General features: G+C 32.8%; 1 protein-coding gene across 4 annotated transcripts in view; it reads left to right on the forward strand.

Annotated features, from left to right (window-relative positions):
- MEF2C (myocyte enhancer factor 2C) overlaps window positions 1-24,797 on the forward strand; it is a 150,937-nt gene that overhangs the window by 47,500 nt on the left and 78,640 nt on the right. For 3 of the 4 annotated variants that reach the window (XM_032213051.1, XM_032213050.1, XM_032213048.1), the window contains exon 2: window positions 9,962-10,155. In XM_032213051.1, coding sequence (XP_032068942.1) covers window positions 10,102-10,155 — 54 coding nt within the window. In that variant the 5' untranslated portion in view covers window positions 9,962-10,101. Of the gene's footprint in view, window positions 1-7,711; window positions 8,051-9,961; window positions 10,156-24,797 lie in introns of those variants that run through there. The other variant, XM_032213049.1, reaches the window with a different exon arrangement.

Raw genomic sequence — 24,797 nt, forward strand, 5'->3', positions numbered from 1 at the left:
GTACTACAGTGGGATGGAGTTAAGCAAATTGTCATTTAAGGTTCCAAATGAACAAAGCTTTAATTAGGTTGATTAGCCTTCTATAAGACAAAAGAAGGAACTCTAAAAGGGATATGTATTATGAGTCTTGCATTACTAGTATCAAATGCTTTTATACAGTGTATGTATGCATTTGCATGATGCTTATTTTATTAATACATTTCTATGCTACCCATCAATAGCAGTTTTCACATGAGTCCCCTGTAATTTAAAAAAATCATGCACAAAGTTAATATTATGTGGCAATTGTGTATGTCCTTTCCTCAGAATATTACTTCTAAGTAGATAGGCATGCATAACAAAAAAAAGATTAGGGACAGTAGCTGAGCTATTAGGTTGTTCTGTCTCCCCACCCCCACCCCCACCCCTGTATTGGGTTTTTCCCAAATGTTCATCTCTATTTATTTATTTTTTGTTTTATTTTACTTTTGAGATGTAAGCTATCCAGAGTCATTTGGGAATTGTATTGCCTGTGATTCCAATAAATAAATGTTCCAGTTCATAATGTAAAATAGCATGTTTTTCTGGATGTATCCTAACAGAACATCATTCTTGCCAGACAGGAGAGCTTTCTGGTTCTTGTTTGGCTTATATGCAAGAATCAAACATGCACAATCCACAAGATATTAAAACATCACATTTGGAATTTGTGTTCTTCATTATTCTACCTACAGGTAATTAATTTTTGCTTGTTGTAAGCAACTATCTATACTAAACATTTCTGAGAATCAACTTCTTCAGCATACTTTATTTTCCTATTAAATAAGATTCGGACCGAGAGAAATAGGAAAAAGATCAATCCAACAATCCATTGTAACCTAAAGATTCTACTTAAAATATTGTACCTGTACTTAAACTTCAAAGCTAATCTATGTGTTTTAATGTGTAATCTTAGCTGCTTTTGTGTCAAAGGTTCAAGTTGCCTGCACAAGAATAGTTTTCATCCTTTTTATCACACTTTACTGCTTTTAAGAACGATTTTTGTCAGGGATCACTGTGTATACTAATAGGCTAGAAAAAAATTTCTGGGAAAATGTAATGTAATTGAAGGCCGTCGAAAGATTAGCTAATGTATCTTACAATTGATTTTGTTATTTTCCCCCTAGTGTACTCCATCTGACAATAATAAAATGAAAAATATTGACAATAATCTCTGAAGTGAAAAAAGGAAGGATATCTTCCATTGGAACAAAGTTTTTTAACCAAGCAAATATTTGGTTATGAAAACTAAGTACCAACTTAAAAATTTAAATAACAATATGTATATGTAAATTAACTATATATTTATAGTTTTGTGTAATAATGAAATGCATTTTCCTAAAGAGATCCGTTCTGTTCCTACCATTGACAGCTTCTGCAATATCTAGATACTTACCATTTCTTTGCACACCAACCTGTGCCTTATAGTTCATTATAGAAATATCTTGAATAGATGTTTAATCTAAGTATGGTCCTGACCAACTAGATATAAGGGCAACAGTGTGGTACTTTTTAAATAATTTGTCTGTTGGTATTTAATCATGCCACATGACCACGGAGACGTCTTTGGAGAGCGCTGGCTCTTTGGCTTTGAAACAGAAATGAGCACCATCCCCTAGAGTCGGGAATGACTAGCACATATGTGCGAGGGGAATCTTTACCTTTACTTTACCTGTTGGTGTTATTTTCAAATCTCTACCAAATTTTGAAGTGGAACTAAAATTCAGTTGCTGATGCCTGTAGTATGGGTAACATTTCCTAGATCAGCACTGGGATATACAAGTTCTGTAAAAAAAAGGAGGGGTTCTTATTTCAGGGTGTGTTGAGAGCCATATTTCTAATGGTTTTCAACCAGGGGAATCTCTGGGGGACCTAGAGTATTTTAAGGGTACCACAGGGAAAAATATCTAGTAGGGGCATAGTGTGTGATGAAAAGCAAAATGTATAATTTTGCAAATACTATTGTAGATGCCAGAAAACATACCAGTTATTATGTTGTGTCTTTTTCCTAATAATGGGATGTGGACTGGGAGGCCAAACAGGAGAAAACCAAGGTCAGAAAGGGGATAACAATTGAAAAATGGTTGGATAACATTGTTGTAGAACAAAAATAAATTATATTTAATTTAAATTTGTATTTGCATTCAATTAAAATTAAATATAATTGACATTATGCTCAAATCATGTGTGTAATTTTTGTTTTTTTTTGGGGGGGGGGACGGATTGCATTGAGTTCAGAATTGCAAAGATTGGAAAATCTTGGTGTTTGCTTATTTCCTGTAAACATTTCATTACCAAACTAGATAACTTCATCAGGGAAACAAGAGAATGGAGTTTACTGGTCATATGTGCGTGACAGTTTGCCCCACTTGTCTTGATTAGGATTGTAGTTAGTGTGCTTGTTTCTGATGGGCCTACTGAACTTGCTTGGCTATAATATTTTATTCAGAGTTGTTCTATTTATTTTGTTGGTTCTTGCTGTGCTAATTTGTGGAAGTCAATCCTAAAGTATGTGCCATGGACTGTTTGCTTCCTTTTGTTGCTTTGGCTTTTGTTGCTTTTTAAATACTGGTAATTTGTAGATTTGGCTTTTGTTTCTGAAAGCTACTGCAAAGACTTTGAGGGATTATGTGAAATCACCTTCAGATTAGTTGAAAAGGATTAGATGGTGAATGAACATATGACAGAAACCTATGACATGTAAAATCTTGAAAGAAAAGTTGGGTCAACTCTTGATTATTTTCAATTTGCAGCATCAATGACAGGTTTTACTGCCTAGGTTTAAAACATGGAAATGTCAGGGGGATCATGGATATCAACTTTCAAATGATGAGCCAAGGAAGTTATAGTTTTGTAACAAATAACATTTTGAGCATAATACCAGTGGCCAGATTATCTGAGGGACCACCTCTATTGGAACTATTATGTCCGGTATGAGAGCCTCTGCTGGTCCCATCTGCAAAAAGAGTTCCATCTGATGACACCTAAAAGGTTCTTCTTTTGTGCTCCCATAGTGAGATTACTACGAATCCTCATAGCTTTCCAGAAAATCTTTAAAGTAGGTTCTTTTTCCAGTAAAATGGAACAAGAACCAGAATTATCAGGTTAAATTATTAAAAAAATAATCTTTTCCTTATGATTTCCTCCTGATTTATCTACTTAGAGAGTAGATAAATCAGTGCAATTGAGCATATTGCTAAAAGTTGCTTTCTTGTGAGGCAGGCCACAAAATTATGAAATATGTCTGTTGTGAAATAGAAAAGTTTGGGCTCTGATTGCAATAGAATCTGCCAATTTGATCAGGTTTGTCACTTTACCATGACTGCTATATTTATTTGTTTTTATCTACTGAACACTTATGAGGAATTATAACATATTCTTTACTTATTTAGTATGATTCTTGAGTGATGTGTCATTAAAATCATTAAAAGCTGACAGAAAAAATAGAAACACAGAGCCAAGCTCCCCCCCTTCCCAAAATTTTGGGAGATACATTAAAACTAAATTGTGACAATATATCATACAATAATATTCAGTGGCATAGAACAGAGTAAAGCAGAATAAAAGAGACAGACTGTGGTACTATTAGCAAAAAGGCCTTAAAAAAATAACGGATGTTTCATCTGTAAAGATTTGACTTTGTAATTATAATTGAATGGAAAAGTGTTATCTTAAATAAATTGGAAAAAGTGTTATCTTAAATAAATTGGAAAAAGAAAACAAATAATAGTAAATCTGAAAATAGCACAAAATTTTAGAATCACATTTCATGGTCATTTAATTAGTCATACAATGCTTTGAATATTAAGAGACCAAATTAAATGAACTGTTATCCAATACTTCAAAGGGGCATCCATTTAAGAAAGATTGTTTTAATGTTTCTATACTTCTGTTCATTTCTGATCAAATTATGCAGTTCTTAGGCTAAGCTATATACTCTTGTAGAACATCCATGGCAAACTTTCTGTTGTAAGCAAATGTTATCTTAAAATGAATTCTAAAATGAAGTCTTTCCCCACATTTTAATGTGGCTGTCTAGCCGTATCATGGAAATATGTAAATGTAGGTTGTGTTCAGGTTTTGCACTGAAATGTTTGGGACAGATGTTAGAATCTTGTAAAGATCCGGAGCGTCTTTCTTTTTCTTAATAGTGTCTCTCTGCTCAAATTATATTTCTCCTTGTAGTGAGCATGCTGTCTCTGTGTTGTAGTGCAGCGGTAATGACATCTAGTGTATAACTGTATAATGAAGTGGTTTTATTTTTTTTTTAATAAAAACATAAAAATATTTTTTATAAAGAAAGCTGAAAATTAAGAAAGTAATATAAAGAATAAGGAAAGAAGAAAAAATAGGAAAAAAGGAGGACAAAGTCATAGATTCAGAAAACAAAGTAGAACGAAAGAAACAGAAAAAACTATAAAGAACTAGCTTCTGATTTTCTTTAAATCGTAATATAAATTTACTTCTTACTCTGGTTATATCATGAGTTTCATTTTTTCTAAGCTATATTTTGAACTATTGAGATCATAAGTCATAAATTCATCTTTTTCTGTTCCACACAAGAAGTCTAGAAAGGATTTCCAGTGAAGCATACATTTTCTCTAATCAAAGATGTTAATTTGACCACTTTGCAAATTCCATCATCTTATCATTCATTTTCCATTGTAGGCAATGTTGGCTCCTTCCACCTCTGTGCATATAATAATCTTGCTGTACTTACCATATATAAAAACAAAGTTACCTGACTCTTTCCTAATTATTTTTAAATCATTGTCCAGAGAAAAGCCTCTTAAGGCATATTAAACTTTAAAATCTTTTGTATCATTTGAACTGAAAACTTTCTGAATGAATATATATATATCTCCACTAAGCATGATAGAAGTTCCTTCTTGTTTAAATTTCCAATATAATTTTGAACTGACCTTATGCATTCGAGACAGTTTTGCAGCGACATACGGTACTCAATACATCATTTTATTTTTAAAAAAATCTGTAAGATTGTGACAAGGTGTAAATTCCAGACTTTTTCAACTACATATTCCTCCACTATTCTATGTGAATATTATAACCATAGTGTATGAAGAGATATTTTTAGAGAACCATATTTAGGTTTAAACTATATGTGAAGTATGTCAGGGAAAATTAATTTGATGATGGCTTTATGCATTGGCCTGAACATTCATCGGCTCAGTGTTTTCTCCAATAGAAGCACACCAGACTTGTCTATAAAGCACTTACTCTTTGTGCCATGTTTAGAGAATGGAACTAGAGTCATTTCCATTTAAGACTAATAATCAGCAGGAAAACTTACAGCTTTGGCAGCTCTCTACCTCTCTCAACCTGATTTATCTTACAAGGAACTGATTTATTGACTTAGTAAAGATTATGTCCTATTGAATTGGGTTTGGGCTATCCAATTTCTTCTTACGGGAAATGTAGATGTGTGTTACAATGTAAATAAATGCCATCTCAATCTTTATATTAAACTTGGAGCATCCTTATCTCATTCTATTTACAGCCAGAGTTTTACATGTTGAAATTGACGATTCCTGCTGCAATTCATAGCCACATAAAGCAAAATCTCAATACTGTAAAGCTTCTCCCGAAGAATGTTAGCTAAACTTGCCAATGTTTGTTACATCATATTGCAATTCCTATTTTAATATGCATGAAACATTATCTTCTGGCGTCAGTGCACATGTAGGTTTTTGTTGTGGAGGTCGTTTTTTGCATGTCTAAAAGAAAACAGAAAAAAGACTCTATGTTTACCTTTTAAAACATTTTTCATTAAATCTTATCCATGCAAAGTTAGAGGCAGCTGTTGATATATGCAGTTAAATCAAAACAGGGCATGGAGTAGGAAACAGCAGGGACTGTATCTAATTAATATAGAGATAGGTTTTTTTTAAAAAAAGCAAAACCTTACATCATCACCAAACACATTGACTTTTCTTTCTTAGTTGTTTCCTTATTTATAAATTAAATGTTTAGATTCCTCCATTTTGATTTTCCTTCTTGCCCTTTGAGTTATTTGTTCAAAGGGACCCCTGTCTGAAGTATTGCAGCAGAACAGATTCAAAAATGTCTGTTCAGAGAAGGAAGTGAAGAGTTTTGGTTCCCATTTTGCACTTCTGGAACAGTTTAAGGAAGGAAGCACCTTTACACCTTTTATTGTTCGTGGTTGCTGACATCATGTCCTTCCCTGACCACTCAGTGCGTGTTTCCTGCCATTCTGTCAAGACGCTGCTGTGATACTGAGTGGTAGATGGACAGAATGTGTAAGAGAGCAGGCAGAGAAGAGACTGCAGTGTGTGGATTTGTCCACTGGAACTCAGATTCTTCTTCCCTCAGCTGTCTCTGCTTTTGCCAAATTGTAAAGCGAACAGAAGCCCGCCAAAATGAAGTTCCTCATTTTAGCAAACAATCTGATTTTTTTTTGTAAGTGTTTGGGTTTCTGAAAGGGGGAAAATGCTGAAGGCAGTAATTTTGAAGACTGAAACATCAACATTTTTAATGCATATAATGCTGTCATTGTTTTAGAAGATTTCTTTAATGTAGACCTATTTGGATAGGGTTTCTAGAATAATTTAATTCATAGTTTTGGGTGGTGAACATTCTTTAGAGCAGCCTAGAGCTTGTGCTATTGTTAATTTTTTTTTTTTTTTTTTTTTTGAGAAATGCATGGTAGGTTTTCATAGGCAACTTTTAACTGAAAGTTGATCTTGTAGAAGTTTCACAAGCAGGTGGTCAACATACTTTTAGATATTTGGCAATATTAGAGGGTAGATGGCTCATAAATTGACTATGCTTTTAAATTTATCCCACAATATATCTTTACTAAGTATGGGTTTGAATCATTCATATATATATACATACATGCATACATACATACACACATACACACATACACACATACACACACATACCTACACACACACACATACATATACATATATTCTATTTTTAGTTCATGCATGCATATGAGTGTATTTATAGAGGTATTTTTCTGCTATCTTCAGGCGGGGGGGGGGGGGGAATCAGCTGGAAAAAAAAACCTAAAACCCTACAAAGCCACTTTTGAGCAAAAGCTATTCTTAATCTCTGTTGTTTATAATTGATAGTTGTATCTCTGAATCATGTGTATGTTTCTAAGTGCCTGCGTATGTGCACATATGTATGTATGAATTAGTGAGTGTTTACAGATAGATACAGTGAACATACTGTTAAGCTTCTTGATCCTCCACATTCCTGTATCTGAGAAGCAGCAACCTAATAAATGGGATCAATGTTTCCTTTTTAAATTGCAAGGGTTATTCTCTCTCCCTCCCCCTTTACCATTACCACCAACTTGTCAACAAATTGTTGCTGCAAACAGGCACAATGATTCAAATTCATCTTTTAAATTACAGTGATACAAATGTGGTGTTCTGTAAGTCTCCTTAGTAGGTTTGTTTGCTGGTTCCAAGAGGTATTTGTGAAACTATTTTTAGAATATTTTATATAGTTGCTGAATGTTTAACGTTCCTGACACCGGACTGTTTCTATTTTTCTTTTTCTTTCTGAAAGCTCAATATGAAATGTGGAACTGATAGTGTGTGGGAGGGGCTAACCATGCTGCTGTTTTACCCCGGCTCTGCTCACAAGATCCTGCAGACAAGAGTGTCAGCATTCAGTGATTTCCCGTTCTCCCCCTATTCCTCCCTCCACCCCCCCACCCCCGCCTAAAGTTTTTCTCATGCAGGCTTCAGACTCTGGATGTGTAAAGCAACTCTCATCCTGGCTAACTGTCACCACTTCTTTAATCTGCCCACTCTGACCTTCCACCCTCAACCGAATAAGAGCTTAGGCAGACATAAGGCTGTAAGCCAATAGTGCCTCTGGCTCCACGTGAGTGAATGAAAGGAAAGGAAATTGTCCCATATGTTTTTGCTGTGGATTAGTCTATGGGTTGTGTATGTGGTGGAGAAAGCCTGTTAAACTTCTTTGGGTTCATCTCGTACATGAAAATTACCTGGCTTTTTTAAAATCAGAGGTAAGAATCACTATTTGGTATGGATGGGAAGTGGGGACAGGAGAAAGGCTAAGGAGATGCTCCCAAGAAAAAGTACAGTCAAAAACAAATAAACATGTATAGGCAGTAACTGCCATTAACACTAAGGGACTATGACATGTTCAAATGTATATGATATGCAATACAGTTTTAGAGAGGTTGTTTGAATTTTACTCTATTTCTGGATTATTATGAACAGATCAAGTTGCATCAGTTAACATTGTAGAACTGTACAAATTGAACTGTTTTACCGACACATAGCCTGATTTAGATAGTTATGAAAACATCAATTCTGCAGTTTTTAATGCTATAAAGTAATAGTATCCGCAATTATATTATGAAAACATTATGAAATATAATGCTGATTTGCAGTATAACAGTATACATTTCTAACTATGAGTAAGCTTAGTGAATTCTAAGGAATTTATTCTCTAAAAAGAATATTTAAAATTGCATCTTCAGAGTGTATAGAATGTGGAATTTGTGTGAAAGTAACACATGTTCCCTTCAATTTCTGTTTAAAAGACAAATATCTTTCAACTAAGAAAAGGAGGAGAAAGGAGGACATCAAAATGAGAATCAGTTTTATTGCATGAAAAACAGTACATTGATAAATCATTGCTTCTTATTTTTACATAATTGTTCAGGTTGGTTGTAAGAAAAACCAGTGTCCAATTAACCAGAAAAAACAGTCTGCACATGTATATGCTTTTAATTAATAAATAATTTTGTTATATCAGAATTGTGTATAAAATAATCATCCTGCAACATGCTCACTCACCTAAAATAATCTGACTAATAGGAATAGGATTTTACTATGATATGCAGTATATGAATATGGAAAAGCTGATTTCTCCAACTAATGTTGAAATCTTTTCATGACATTTACAGCCAACTTTTAGGATTGCAAAAAGCTACTGAGAAATTTCTGTCTTTAGGTTTTATGTAATTTGAATTATATTCTTATAATTCTATTGGTTTTTAATTCACAAATATATATTTTATTTTTAGTTTATGTTTTGCAGTGGGTTGGATTAATATTGTGGTTTCTAGCATTTTGGTGGAGGACTTTAAGAAGAGCTGCCATGTGTTTGTGGATTTTTGGTGCAATTATGACTTTTTACAATGTGGTTTTTGTTTGTTCGCTTGCAGTGTATAAGATTTGGTACATGTAATATATCAACAACTGTTCTATTTATTGTGTTTCCTGTAGATGGAGATATATACAAATGTATTTAGGAAATATATACATACTAAACTATGATAGAAGGATGAATACTTTTTTCTTTTGAAATCTTTTTAAATGCGAGATAATTTTAAAAGATTTAATAATCAGCTGACATTTCCCATATATCAAATAAAACATTAATAAAATAATGGTCCAGCCTATTTGCATAATAAGAAGCATTATTATCTCTTCTGTTTTCATTCAAAAGTGAATTAGCTTGATTACTTAGCTTGCATAGGTATGGAAGGCTTCATTAACTCTCTGATTCAGGTAATTTTTCATATTTCTGACGATGTATTACAGAACAGAAAAATGTGCATCGATGAAATGGAGAGCATTTACTTTAATTGTTATAGTGATGCCTTAAAAGGATTCTCCAACACTTACACTTTGAATCTCGTCTTGTATGCATGAATGTTCTAAATAATTGTCTGTAGAACTAGAGTGCCAAAGGTATTTAAGAAAAACCTTGACAACCAATCTGTCAGTAATTAATAATGATAATGCCGAACCATTCTTGACTTCATTTCTAATGTAGTTGCTTATTTAGCAGTTCTACGTGCTAAATGTATTCAGGCTACTTGATAAAATACCACAACTAATCAAGTTATATTGATAATTTGTCTGAGTAACTTAACTATTCACTTCTTTTGTGTACTTGGCAGGAACGGATGCAGGGGTCTGTGAATTGAATTGTGTAAGTGCTGAAGAAGGAGTCTTGGTTTGAGGAAACAGGAAAGAGGAAGGAAAGAGAAGAAGAAAATACAGAAGTGTAGAAACGAACGAAAGAAGAAAAACGGGGACTATGGGGAGAAAAAAGATTCAGATCACGAGGATAATGGATGAACGTAATAGGCAGGTAAGTTGAAATTTAAAAATTCAGTATCATCAGATCTTATAAAGGCTATAATTGTCACATGTGCACTGAATCAATGGGACATAATAATGGATCATAATATGTGTTTCATGTGTAGTTTTCAATTTCTATTGAACTATTAACATACACACATATTTGTAAAAGCAAATTATTCCTGGAATTCCTTATCTCATGAAATGATTGATACTTAATGTAATATTTTTATTAAAGCAAAACACACTTCATTTTATCATCCATATAACTGCTTAGTATCTTAATTTGAAATAATTCAATGATCAAGATAATTCATATAACTCTTACCATTTTTAATGAACTGGTTTTTGAAACTGACTAGGATCATATTGGATAGTTATATTGTTTAATGCTAATTTTGTAATGTAAAACATAACATGGTAGCACTTTGTGGACTTGTTTAATTGTTATTCTTATTTTAAAAATTCCTTTTATGAAATCTGAAAGTTCTCAAGATAGAATTTCTAGTTTGATCTAGATAATTCTGAAATGTCAGCAATACATCTTGCATCAATACAGTAACCCTATATAGAAATTACTTCTGGAGAAATTAAATTGTTGTTTAAAATTAAGGCTGTAATTGCTTTCTATGAAAAAATGTATAGAAACAAAGAAACAATCATTAAAAGTCAACACATATTTGCAGGCATGTAAAAAAAAAGTTTAAAATCTGCCAAAAAGAAGAATAACAGATGTGACTATGTATCTTCAAATATGTTATGGATGCATGCTACATCTTGGGTTTAGATTAGGTTTTGAAAATGAGAACATGTTCCATTTAACTCATTTTAATTGATTATGCAGATCCAGAGGCTTATGGGTAATTGTTTCTTTCTATTCGAGCCACAGACAGGATTTCTAAGTATTATTATTATTCCTTTTTCCTAACTAGAGCAGTAAGAAGTCTTAATCTTTACCCTTTTAATCTTTGTGCTGTCTTTATATTCCAATGCAACCAGGGTATCTGTAACTAGCAAGCAGCTTTTTGCCTGTATCCCTCTTGCTGATCAGTTGCATTCCCCTTATAAATACGATGCAACGTTGGAATAATTTATAGTTCTAATTTTCAAGTGAGTCTTGTGTAAAATTTGAAAACACTGCAATTACAAGCATAACTTGACCTCTTCATGGCAGAAAATCAAGTTTCAAATAAAGGCAACAGTGATAATACTTGATAGATTCATTCAAAGTCTTCCCTCTAGATTACTTATTGTTCTGGGAAAAATTAAAAAGCATTAATTTTGTCAGTAGCAAAGTCTCATATCTGTTTTAATTGTTTATTCTTTGGAATTTAAATTGAAATATAAAATAGAGACTAGCAGCGTTAAGGATATAGACATTGGTAAATTTTACCGTAATTCTTTTAGCCATTTTCTTTCAAGTTATGTCAAAATAAATTTAAAAGTGGAGGGAATTTAAATGTCTACTTATTTTTTTAAGGGAATAAAGTTTGCTCATACATCAGATCTTTTCTTTTAGGCAGACATGGCAAAAATTTCAGATGATATATTTATAAGAATAGTGTTTTCTGCTTTTATTGAAAAACTTCTGTATATTCAAAATACAGATGTTATTTAGTCAAATATTTGAATAAAATATTATTAAAAATAAGAATGTAATATTTAATAAATATCAATGACCAGAAACAGGATCCAGCCACAGCTAAGTTGTGCCGATTTCAAGACAGATTTAAGGCACTGGATTTTAAATTAGTTAAATTTAAAAGAGCTTAACATTGACTCAATTATGCAAAATGTTCTGGAGGGTTAAAGGCCATTATATTTAATCATAGTAGTTATTTTTCTATCATTGCATTTGAAATTCTCTCTCTTGTCTTATTCTTTGGTAAAATGTTGGCACAATACTTCTGGCACAATTGATAGAGATGAATTCTGTTGTTGAACTTGTTTTTGAAAATGCTTAGACTTTTAATACTCCATTGTAAGTTTCAAGAGCAGGCAAAACTTTTATGTCGTATTAGTTTTGCTATTTCTTAGGAAACAAAATTAAATGTTATTTCATAATTATCATAATAGTGAACTGAGTAAACCAAGAGTTGGAAGAAGTTAAATTATATGACTAAACTAAGTTTTTATTAGAGATTCTATGAATCTGATTATATTTTCTAGAGGTAACTATAGAATAGTGTGTAAAGCATATCTGGAGCCTTCAACAGATTCAGTAGAAATCTTTGTTTCTCCAGTGGAGAATTTCTGTTGGAGCCAAGGAGCCATCTTTTTACAAAGGCAAATCTGAATCCAACCTATCATTTTTGTAAGATGTAAGAGTGCATTTGAAACTCCATATACACTATATATCTCTTTCAAAAATATTAGGAAATCAATTTTACAATAGTGTAGAACCAAGATGAAATTTGGAAATTTAGATTAGTCATGGCTATTTTTTTTCTTTCTGATTTCAGTGGGATTTTGTGAGAACTTTCTTTAGTTGCATAGTTTTTTATTTAATAGACGAGTGTTAAAAGATTCACATGCTTGTATTGGAGACTTGCTTAGTATGGAAGGGATAAAATTATCATTTTGTTTTCAATAACTCTTTAATTTGCATAAGAAAATATACATAGGACATGATTGTTTTAAAATTAGGATTAGTTGTGTGGGAAATATAGATGGCTTAATTTTTTTTTCCTGAAACATAATTTGGTTGAATGCATCTATAATATTATTAGATTGACGTTGGTAGACAAAAATTTAGAATGTGTTCCTTCCCTTTTTGGCTCTTGTTTGCCAACCTAGAAAAGTATATACTTCTTTCTGAAACAGAAGGATTGTGAATTGCAGGGGAGACACACACACACACACACACACACACACACACACACACACACACACACACACCCCACACATTTCATGATAAAATACCAATTGAGCATTTATGTGTTTCTTCTTTAGTCCATCAAAGCACAAATGCATAACATCACAAGGCAATATTTCCTCAACACATGAAAATCTTTCAAAGTATTTTTAAACACCTGCAATTTTGATCATCCATAATTTAACCACCTCCATTCAATATTTTAATACTTTTTCTTTTCTTAAGTTATGCATGTTAAATTTGGTTTGACTAGTTTTTAAATAGAATCTGAGATTCTCAAGATTTCCAGGGTACTTCAAGAACCATGTGCTCACTGAATTTTTTTTAGTCATGCTAAAAATAAATTATAAAGTTTTGAGAGTTATCAGTTGTAGCAGCCAGTGCAAAAGCAGTTATAGAACTGGTGTAGAGAATAATTCCAAGGAAGAGATGTAAAAATCAAAATGCATTAATTCCCATCTTCATGCTGTGTTTAAACACTTTCCTGCAAAATGATTTCCTCTATGAGTGTCCAAATTCCTTTTTGCAAAATTTCTCATCATTTAATATTATAATACAATTGTATTTGCCATTTCCCATTATAAAATTGAGTAAATATAAACACTAATTAATTAATTAATTATTAGTACAACTAATAAACTTCTTCTATTCTGCTCTGTTTTAGAAAATTAATGTGCTGATGAATAGAGAGAATTGCAATCTGTTTACATGATTTATTTTCAATATTCTTTTGGAAAGAAATATATGAGCTTTGATTATTTCAACTAACAAAATATGTCCATGTATTGTAATGTATGTACTAACCGTATGTTATAGCAAGTAATGAAATAAATAAAAGAATTGTATGTTTGTGTGTGTGTAGGCATACACACACATACACACAATTCTTTTATTTGGTTATTTATTTATTTATTTATTTATTTATTTATTTATTTATTTATAGTGTGTGTAGGCATACATACTATGACACTGTAGTTGTGCAAGCACAAAATAGTATCAGTTCTGAATTATTAGTTAGAAAAAAGGATCTCAATTTTTTTTGCCGTAACTCCGTTATGCTTTCAATGCACAACAATAATGTTTCAAATGTAAGCAGGGCAGATAAAGTATTTTATGTAAAACATTTTACTGCTTTGATACTCGGCCACTGAATTCACTGCTAGTGTTGTACCTTTATCCTTCCTTCCGTCTCTCCTTCCTTCCTTCCTTCCTCCCTCCCTTCCTTCCTTCCTTCCTTCCTTCCTTCTTTGGGCTGCTCAAAATATCAAGCCTAAAAATTTTGTTCTGCCACCTGAATTATCTCTGGCTGTCAATATTCATGGACCAGAGATTGGCACTGTAGCACCCATGGGTGCTATAGTGACCATGATACCACTAGATGGCATACATTGTCTGTATATGTTTGGGTGGGGGGCTGTATTTGCGTTTGTAAAAAACACACATTTAAAATGGCCAAAATTCCATCCAAAGAGCCAAATTCCACAAGATCTCTTTCTGATTTTTAAATTCAAATTACTTCATTCTTGCATCTTCAATGTTGTAAGACATGCAGCAACTTCCAGCTTTCTGACAAGATTACTAATTCTTTTGGAGACTAAAAAAAACAATCTCTGCCTGCCAGTCAGTCAGACAGTCTCTCCCTCTCTCTCTCTCTCTCACTCACTCTGCCTTCCTCCCTCCCTCCCTCCCTCCCTCCCTCTCTCCCCCCCTCTCTCATGTGTACAGATATAGATATAATGAGCTGTGTGACAACACATAAATGCTGTCAATAAATAAATAAATCTTAGCATTTGGAACTACAAGTGGGCATTATGTGATCAGAGCTTAGTCTTAATATAAATTTATATTTACTTTCCCCACCTCCCTCGATATTGCTGCATTATGAAGTGAAGGAATGAGGGTCAGTATCACTCTTGCTGAAATCTCGAGTCTTTTTTGAAAATTCAAGACTCTGCTGCTTAAGACCTCTCTTTCTGGATAAGAAATGTTGAGAGAACACCTCGTTCCTTTGTTTTAATTTTCCACATAAAGTCAGAATTTTCTTTAAAAATTACCAAGCTAATGGCATACCAGTTTAAAAATATTCTGTTAAAATAATGCTATGTTTGATGGATTTAAAGGATTTTTAGATTTAGACCTAGATTTGCAACTGCTTTGGAACACCTTTGTATATTAGCCTCAGAATCATAAGCTCTTTAGCATTTCAGATTTTTGGTTTTGAACCACAATATATTAAAATGTATTATTATAAATAAAAATGGTGGAGATCATAGTGGTGAGGATAATGATGATGATGCAATGAAACAGTGAGAAATAGCATTACATGAAATGTTTTAATCTTTATCACTTTATGGTATGGATATGGTTAGCAGACATTCTGATCATGTAAGAATAAGATTAAAATAGATTTTTAAATGTTTCTCTAAGTTAAAAGGGAAGGAGCACCTTTGTGTACATGCATAAGCATAAGGATTTATATACAGTATGTATGTATGTATGTGTGTGTGTGTGTGTGTGTGTGTGTGTGTATATATATATATATATATATATATATATATATATATATATATATTCATACTTGTAATGCTTTAGGGCTGTTTGGAACATGGAATTGTGGATGATTAATGCAAAGATTTATGAATTGATATCAGTACCTCTGAAACATGACAGTAGAAAGGCAGAGAATTAAAACAAAAAAAGCTTCAAACATATGTGGAACAGAGGTAGGTTGTGCCTGTTTGGCCCAGATCAGCCGAACCGGTAGTAGTAGTGACGGGACGCTCCACCCACTTCCCTGGTAACTTCTGCACATGTGCGAGCGGGAGTGAGCGGGAGTAAAAAGATTAGCAACCCACCTCTGGTGTGGAACACATCAAAACAAAAATATTATCTATATTTTGACCCAGATATAGGGTGCTGTGTATTAAAAAAAATGTTTTTCCCCAAGCATGTCTCATAATACAATGAAACACTCACCCCCAGAAGCCACATTCTAAAAGTCAGGCATATGATTGGAATGGAAAGAATATTGAAAGAGATTAGGAACTACAAGAAGTGGTAGGTAAATAGGGGTATAAAACCACCTTTTTGCCAGCTGATTTTTCTTGGAACCTAAACATATGCAAATATCATATTTTAATACATTAAAAAAGGCAAGGGGCCATTCATTGATCCAAATGATTACAGTGCTTTGATGGCACAGAGCAAATAACTCTGGAATAGATATAGACAAGATATAGGCAGTTTCATTTTAGCTCCAGTGAAGTAATAAAACCTGAATGAATCATGACAGACTTACTCTATGAATTTTACTGAGGTTTGGATGTCCTATGATACTGGCAGCATTGCTGAGGTGTCATATAGGATGTCTGCTTCTAGAGGTATCTTTAGAGCCAAGGCAGAAAATTCTCTCTTCTTCCCTTGCTCAGCATTCTACAAGAAAAATACAGCCAGATATAGTGTTAATCGGCAAGTTCCCGACACACTCTTCCCTAAATGATAAAACAATATCAGGCCTGTGGCTGACTTAATTAATCATATCCCATTGGCCACGGTGAGGGAGATTAAAAACAAAAAGTGTTTCTCAATGTGTCTTTGTTTGGATTCTCTCCCTTTCTCAACTGTACAGAATTGAGTTCATAAGTTTGATTAATTTGCTGCATATTCATTTTAGCTTTAATGTCAGTGGCTAACAAATTCAACATCTGTCAGGTTCATCTAGGAAATGGAGGAGGAACCATACTTGTTGCTCTTCTTGTCTGCTTTTGCTTTTAAAAAAGAAATCCCTCCCATTGTAGACAACAAGATAATGTTAGAACTAAAAAAGAACCTGATCCCCCCCACTTAAGTTTGTGAATAAGGATTCATTGGATCGGCCCTCCTGATCAAGCCTTGTTGTGGTTTCTGATTCGTCCTCTTTTGTTTTTAGTCAGAATTTTGAAGTCAGTAATCAGTTTTATTTATTTATGACCTAAAGGCTGTAATTTTTTTTTTAAAGTCAGGGTAAAAAAATTATCTGAAGGGCCAGAATGAATGATGTTCAGTTGCTTATCTAAAATTTTAATTTCCCTCCATTTGGGAGCAGGTACTCCAATTCATTCTACAATTCCTGTGATCCCTCTCTCCCCCCCCAGTTAACCAATATCTGTTTCCAATATTATATGCATTATCGGTATTTCAAAATAGAAACATCCATTTTTCTGTTAATTCTAGTTGTGTAGTGAAACACGAGGTTGTGAAATTAAATTAAAAGGAAAACAAAGTATTTATAATGACAAAAACCAAAACAATCCTCAGGATTTTATTTATTATACTTAGAAAATGTGTAATTCTTGAAAATTTTATTATAGGAATGAATGCTATATATTACACTGCAATGGTGCATACGTTAGCTGCGGTGTTTGATTAATTTTCTTCATATAATCAACACAATAGTTTTAACAACATTAAAAAGATTTTCATTATTTTCAATACAAGAATCTAGAAATCTGGGCAGTGCCACTTTTAAAACATGTGAAATAATCTGCCTTCAAAAATGGAGATGCATTCAATTATATATATGAGCAATCTAAAATTAAAGGATTATTTTTTCTTACCAATGGTTGATTGGTATCATAATTTGAAACAAATTTGAGCTGATTAATAAATTTGGTATATATGCTTTTGTTTTTAATAATAAACATATACACTTACATCATTAGCAATTAAAATTGTAAAATCTCATAAGTGCAATAGCTTGCAAGTTAAATAGAAGACTGTAAAACAAGATGTAGCATATGGCTTTCCAGATGTGGCTGGGCTACAACTTCTAGGGACCCACCCAGCATGCCAGTAAGTGAAGGATTCTGAAAGTAATAGTTAAACAACATGAAATTATCAAGCAGCTCACACCAGCACATTTGCTCATTCACAAAATGCAGAAAGCCAGAAGGCTTTGTATACAGATATAACAATCTCATTTTTTTCACCGTCGGTTTACTGTCACAAATTATGCTGTCTGTATTCTTAGATATGAAAATTCATGAAAGTAAAATATAATACAAGTTTCCATATTTTATAAAAAAAAATCATGAGTTTTCTCTTCATACTTGAAAAATATGTTATTCAATAGTTGACTGTGCTTAAATAAGTAGGATGGGAATTGTAATTTTTCCCCTCAAACAGAATTTTTAAGAAAAAAAATCTTAATAGTAGTATTCCATTGCACAGTTGAGATGGAAATGTTTTAAAATATATGATCTTATAGTTATGATTCTAGTATTTCTTTGTTCATGCCTATTTTCGAACAACAATGATATCTCAAGATAAATATATCTTTATTTATGCCAAGTGAAGCTAAATTCCGAAAGCCCTCCTTGAGGTACAGAAATTTTGTTTGTTGAAAAAGGGGGTACTAATTGATACCAGTATCCAGGGGCTCCGTGGATCAGGAAGCCTTGACTGATAAACTGTATTGAAGCATAATTTTAGAATGAATTATTTATATAGATTACATTGCTCTTCATTCTCAGTACAAGCGAGAATGTAAACAGCAAACCATGTCAATGAGTTGTCAAAGACTAGAACAAGCAAGCCAAAGAAACAATTATGTCTGTCTTTTAAGGATTCATTTGGAAGGCCCTCAGGGAATAAGAACTGGAGGTGGGAAGCAAAACTAAAGTCATTGTGTGGAGGAAGAAGTTGCACTCTTCCTGTTTTGACAGGAAATGGAGACAAATGTGCTTCCTGACCATTTGCTCGGTAGGGAATGAAATATTCTCTGACCTTTACCTCATGAACATTTTAGCTTTGTTTTAACTAGTAAACATGTTTTCAACCCAAACATGTATTTATATTTGCCAAAGTGTCTTAGCATTTTGTGGCTAAAGTGTAGTCTTATTGTTTATTACAATGCATCATACAAATTCTTCTGCGCTATCGTGTAACATTCAGAAAGATATAGTTTGTTGCAGAAAGAAAGTTTTCTCAGATGATTCTCAAAAACACCCACAATGTTTACTTTAGGGATAAAAAAATACAGTGCAGAGAGTGAAACAGAATGAGAGATAATCAAGGATATTCCTGTCATGCAGTAAAGTCCAGAACTGCCATTCTGAGGAAGCCCATCTATCCAATTTGCAAAGAAATAAAATTGTTTTCAGATGTATTCAAGAAAGGGGATGCTAAATATTGATAAGTCATAAAGTCAGTTAAAATGCCAATTTATATAGAGATGCCCTTTTGTTTGCTATTCTTTAAAAACAAATTTGCTTACAAAATGCCCAGTCCTATATAGCTCTCTTCTTCATTACAAGGCTTCTATTGTTGTAGGGGGGGAAGGGGGGTAGGTGTTGTTTCATGGTAGTCCATGAAGCTGTTCTCTCTTTTATTCTGTTTTCCAATCCTCAACCCGGTTCAATAGCATATTTAGATTTAGGTACATTCAATCCCACTGAAGTTAGTGATACTCAATCATCTTATTACTTCAAATCTATTTTTTGGCTTGCTTCGGAATGGATGGGGGTAGTTCACATTAGAGCCACAACTTGAAAGCATCTGTATTGCAGCTCCTTTTTAGCCAGTTGTGGAACAGGATGCTTTGTCAAGGACAATGGTTCCCTTTTCAGTTTCTCTCAGTCCTGTCTTGTCCCTGTAAATTATACTGAAGGATTATAAGGAACATAGCAGGAGGGTGATGAACTGTCATTTGCTGCTTCTTTTAAAGGTCCTTTCATTCAGTGGGTCCTATCTGGTCATGATACAAAAGAAGATTTGTCAGGGGAAAACCCTACAATGATGCTTCAACTTATCACTGAGTGGAATCATAAAGTTGGATGCAAGAGAATCTTTGTTCAGACATGATTTGAAACCCTCAAATAGTAAAGAAAAGAGAGAAAAAGAGATTTAGCTTGGAGAGTTTTACAACAAAAAAACTGTTGACAGTTTTGTATGGAAGCTGATTGTATCTTAGATCAGTGGTCCCAACCTTTTGGGCACCAAGGACCAGTTCTGTGAAGAGAGGTTTTTCTGTGGACCTCAGGAGGCATGGTTTCGTGTACTGCCTTCATCCAGTGGATGGAGCTTTGCTTGTTTGTATGACCCAGTTTCTGGCATGCCGCAGTCTGGTGCTTGTCCACAAACCAGGGGTCTGCTTTAGATACTTTTCTAGAAAAGATATGCAGAAGTACTAACAATTCTGATCTGGAAAATTGAAAGAATATAAGAACTATAAAGAGTTTTGAGAGAATATTTTATTTTTGATAGACATAATGTTGGATCCAGATGGTTATGACTAAAAATCTGATTAACTTCAGTGGGAGCAACAAACTCAGTTTTATTGAAGATTGTCAAAAATATTACAATTTTTTAAATGTCAGGTATAATTAGCATTAAACATGTTGATTATTTCTACATGGTGTATTTGTATTTTTTGTATTTCCATTTCTATATGCAGTGGAATAATGGAAGACTAAGCAATATGGGGCTTTCTAGATGTGTTAACATTAAATAATTATTGAGAATAATTTTGGGTAAGGTTTCTAGAAAATACCAGGATAAAGAAAATTAAATAATAGCTCCACTTTGTATTGTGAAATAAAAGGGTCACAGCAAGTCTGTTCTTTCTTTCTATCAGTGGTAGATACCAACACTGTTATTATAGGAGGGTCATAATTATTTTGCCAGCTTACTAAATTTTTAAAATAGAGACAGAAATATCCTGAGAAGGGGGAAGAGGAGGGACAACAGCCATAAAAGCAACATAGTTCTGTATCATAATTTATCACCACAAAAGTGGATGACGTAGTAAGTGGATTTGTGGCTTTTACCTTCCACCCGTAATTTTTGCTCCTACACTGAGCCATTTACAGCTAGGAGTGGCACAGAATTTCAGCTATAATTTTAGTTAAACATAAACAATGGCTAAATGACATTCCTTTTTTGGTACCACAAATTGATGGGATGGCTTCTAGGTGGAAGAAGTCAATTTTGTCATGTTCTACAAAGTTCTGTTATATGTCTGAGAATCAGATCAGAAAACAATAAAGACTTCTTCATTACAAATAAACATTTTAGTTTGTCCATTTTCAATAGTTATACAAGATGGGTCATTTTGTATCTCTGTATTTATATTGTAGAAAGACTCGCTCATCGTTTGAACCTACATTAGCATATAGTGATTTTCACCAATGTGGCCTCAGGCTAAGCTGAAAACATGGAAGTTGCTCATATAATAGATAGGGATTAAATTGGCTCAGTAGTTCCAAACATAGTGTCTCTTCACAGATAGTAGACATGCTGAACAGTGGATTGTGTACTGCATTGGATAGATTTCAACAAACATGTGGTGGCATCTGATTCTTGTCCTTTTTCCCCACCAATTCATTCATTTTCCTGAGGTGAAAGAGAAGGTATGTGAACAATAAGTGAAAAGATACACATTATGTTCAAGGATTATGAACACTATTATGTTTTAATACTGAAAATCGTATTAGAGTTGGGTTGTTTTAGTACAAATCAATCTTGCTAATCATCAAAGCATAAATAAGCCCAATGAGGTCCCATATCCTCATTCTTGTTAAGACAATAAAAATATAATTTAAAACTACTTTATATAGAAAAAAAAATAGATATATATGTCTCAAAAGCAAATTAAGCATTGTCTCAAAATGGGTGGAGAAATATTAAAGCATTGTAAAGCAAATTTGGAAAACCATTAACCTGAATTTCAGGCTTATAGTGAATAAGTACAAATAAAAATATTAAAACAGTTTATTACAACAAATGAAATATTAGAAAACTTTAAAAAGTTGTGATAAAATGTTCTCTGTTTAGCAGCAGCCAATGAAAATCTTGCAAATTTGCATAGCAATGTCTCTTTGTCTAAATTCATTAAATATTCAATTTTATATGAATCAGGCTAAAATGATTTTCTTACTAAGAGGGGCTGCATACTACTTCCATATGCTTATGTGGAAGGAGGTCAGTACAATAAACAATGGTAAAATCTTCTATAATTTCCTTGGAGCAAGGAAAGTATATATTATATGGAGTATTGAGAAATTGACTTTCTCAAGTTACTGATGCCATTTTCTGGAATCTGAAGTGCCTCTCAGAGGGAGGACACTGCAACATACTTCAGATAACATTCATATTCATTTTTAGTGCATGCCAAGGGATAATTTTGTTTTGTAATAATTTAAACAATTTAAATTTAAGAATTTCAGCACCCTGTTTTTGAATAAAAGATTGTTATATGGATTATTTGAATTTAAAAAGAATTTTGGAGAAAAACAAAGATACACATGTGATGGAATGAAAATGTAAAGCATTTAGTACAAGATGAGTGGAAAAATTCACTAGCTCCAGAAGGCACTGCTTTACAAGTCAAAAATCGAGTAATGAGAGGAGTTTTGCATTTATTCCAGTTTTAATTAGGTATATATCAGCTCCTGCATAGAGAGAGGGAACAGGAGCACCTTAAAGTAAACCTAAGTTAGTTCCAAGGAGTTTTTTTTAAAGAGTTCCATGTCATTAAATTGATAGTGAATAAGGTGGCATAAATTAGTCTTCTATGACAAATTAACTAAAATGTTAGCCAGTGCTTATTTATCTATGATTTTATATAATGTCCGTTTTGATAGGACACTGCTTAAAAAAGAAAAGAAGCACAATGAAACCAGGAGTAGTCAGAATAAAAGGCTGTTTGCTAGATAGCTATATTAAACATATAGAATTTTGGAAATGTTCAGGCAAGCATGCCTGAAGATGAGAATAGGCACAGAGAAGATATGGCGTTGTCTCCATCATTCTATTTAATAGAGGAACATCAAGGCAGGAAAGTTGTAACTGGATAAGGATGAGAAAGAAATTATTATAGACAATTATAATATCTGAATTATTTTTAATAATTCAGGTTCTATTATGCATATATAATTAGTTGTTTAGTTATGCCATTTATTTTCATTCACATTGGAAAACCACTAAAAGATGGTGGGAAATAAATATAATGATAAATATCATTATTGATTATCACAAGAATTAGTATTGACTGTGTTCATTCAGTATTGGTGGGCTGTGAAATTTTAATTTTCTACTTCTCATTGATATAGAACATAATATTTCTGCGTGGATAAATAGAAACCTGGTGCAACTAGTCATTTGGTGATTGCCTAGCACTTTTGTCTTCAGAAAATGACGTGAACCCATGAATTAAAACAAGTTAATTTACACAGATAAAAATATAAAACAATGTGTTGATTGGCACTAAACCTACATTGAGTCATAATTCAATAGGTTCACCTATAACCCTTGAAATAGGATGTAATAAGTATAATAACAGCAGTATTTTGTAGCCTGTCTCCACTAGTAGTGTCAATTAGGATATAAAGCAATCAACCACCATAGTAACTTATAAATTCAATTATATACATGGTTTACCAATTATCAGGACACATATTGATAGGATTTTCAGGGCTGGATTGAGATTATCTGAAATTACTATTTATAATATTTGAAAAAGCTAATTGCAGAAAATAATTTAGAAGAGTATTTTAGAAGGCAAGGATATTTTTAGAAGATCCTGGGAAATAACATTGCAGCCTTCTAAAAAACTGGAAATTTTGCATACAATATTCAGATACATACATACAACATGTGTGTGTGTATAATACACACATTCATTCGGTCTGATAACTATAATAACTATAAAATATGTGTAAATATGCTCATCAATAGTCATAATGGAACAAGATTGTTACACATAAGCAACACAGTTCCAAATTTTGGAATCAGTGAAAATAATGGACTATGAACTATTTGCTGTTTGGCTATGTATGTTTTGGATAAGCATCTATAATCTGTTCACCAAAAAGAAAAAAAGAATATTAATTGCAGAAACAAATATGTAAAAACCCATTTTCATTCCAGAAACATTTTTCTGTAACAGAGTTAAGCGTTTAGTGCCATTGAAGTCTTTCAAGTGCAACTCTCATCCATTCTAGTTTAGCACAGCTAATGCCAAAAGACCATAGCAGTTGTTGTTTACTATTCATGGGACAAATCCTAATGTGAGGATTCAGTCCCAGGACATCTGATATCAAGGACAATGAGAAAGGTTATCATTTCAGCATTTCCTCTAAGCACCAATATGCTTATATGGAATTAGATAAACGTTTTTATTATTAAGACATTTGTGGAACTAAATATTTCAGACAAATATGGTAGAAAATGGTACTGCTAGAGCTAGGAAGATATTTCAGGGTTTTCATGCCTGCAGATAAATTCAATTATTTAAAACTTTATTAATGAGGACAAATTCACATATCTTCAGATTCAAGGTGACTTGAACCGAGACAAGAGACTGATTTTAATTAATTAGTTGAATGATTAATTTAGCATACTGGAGAGACCAATGTATTATTTAAAAGTACATAATATTGTTTTTTGTTTTTATAAATCACATACATTAAAAACCTAATATACTTTGTTTTAGCACATGAATAATGAAAAAGAAAAGAATTAAATACCTTTCATGATGCTCTTAATAATTTCTTAAGTCTTGAACTTTCACTAACACAAAAAGAATAGATTCATTCCTATGACAGCTTATTGTAAAAGTATAAGAGATTAATGATTTATGATGATACTGTGCTAAGTGCAAAGAAGTCTGAAATTTTTAACTGTGAGTGGCATATTTTAAATGAATAGTAAAAATTATTTCACTTTAGAAACAGTGATGCATAAAACCAGTTTTATATCTTGGTGAACAATGGTAATATTGTCATATAATGCACCTGGGG

Source organism: Thamnophis elegans, chromosome 3, assembly GCF_009769535.1.
Source record: "Thamnophis elegans isolate rThaEle1 chromosome 3, rThaEle1.pri, whole genome shotgun sequence".
Taxonomy (NCBI): domain Eukaryota; kingdom Metazoa; phylum Chordata; class Lepidosauria; order Squamata; family Colubridae; genus Thamnophis; species Thamnophis elegans.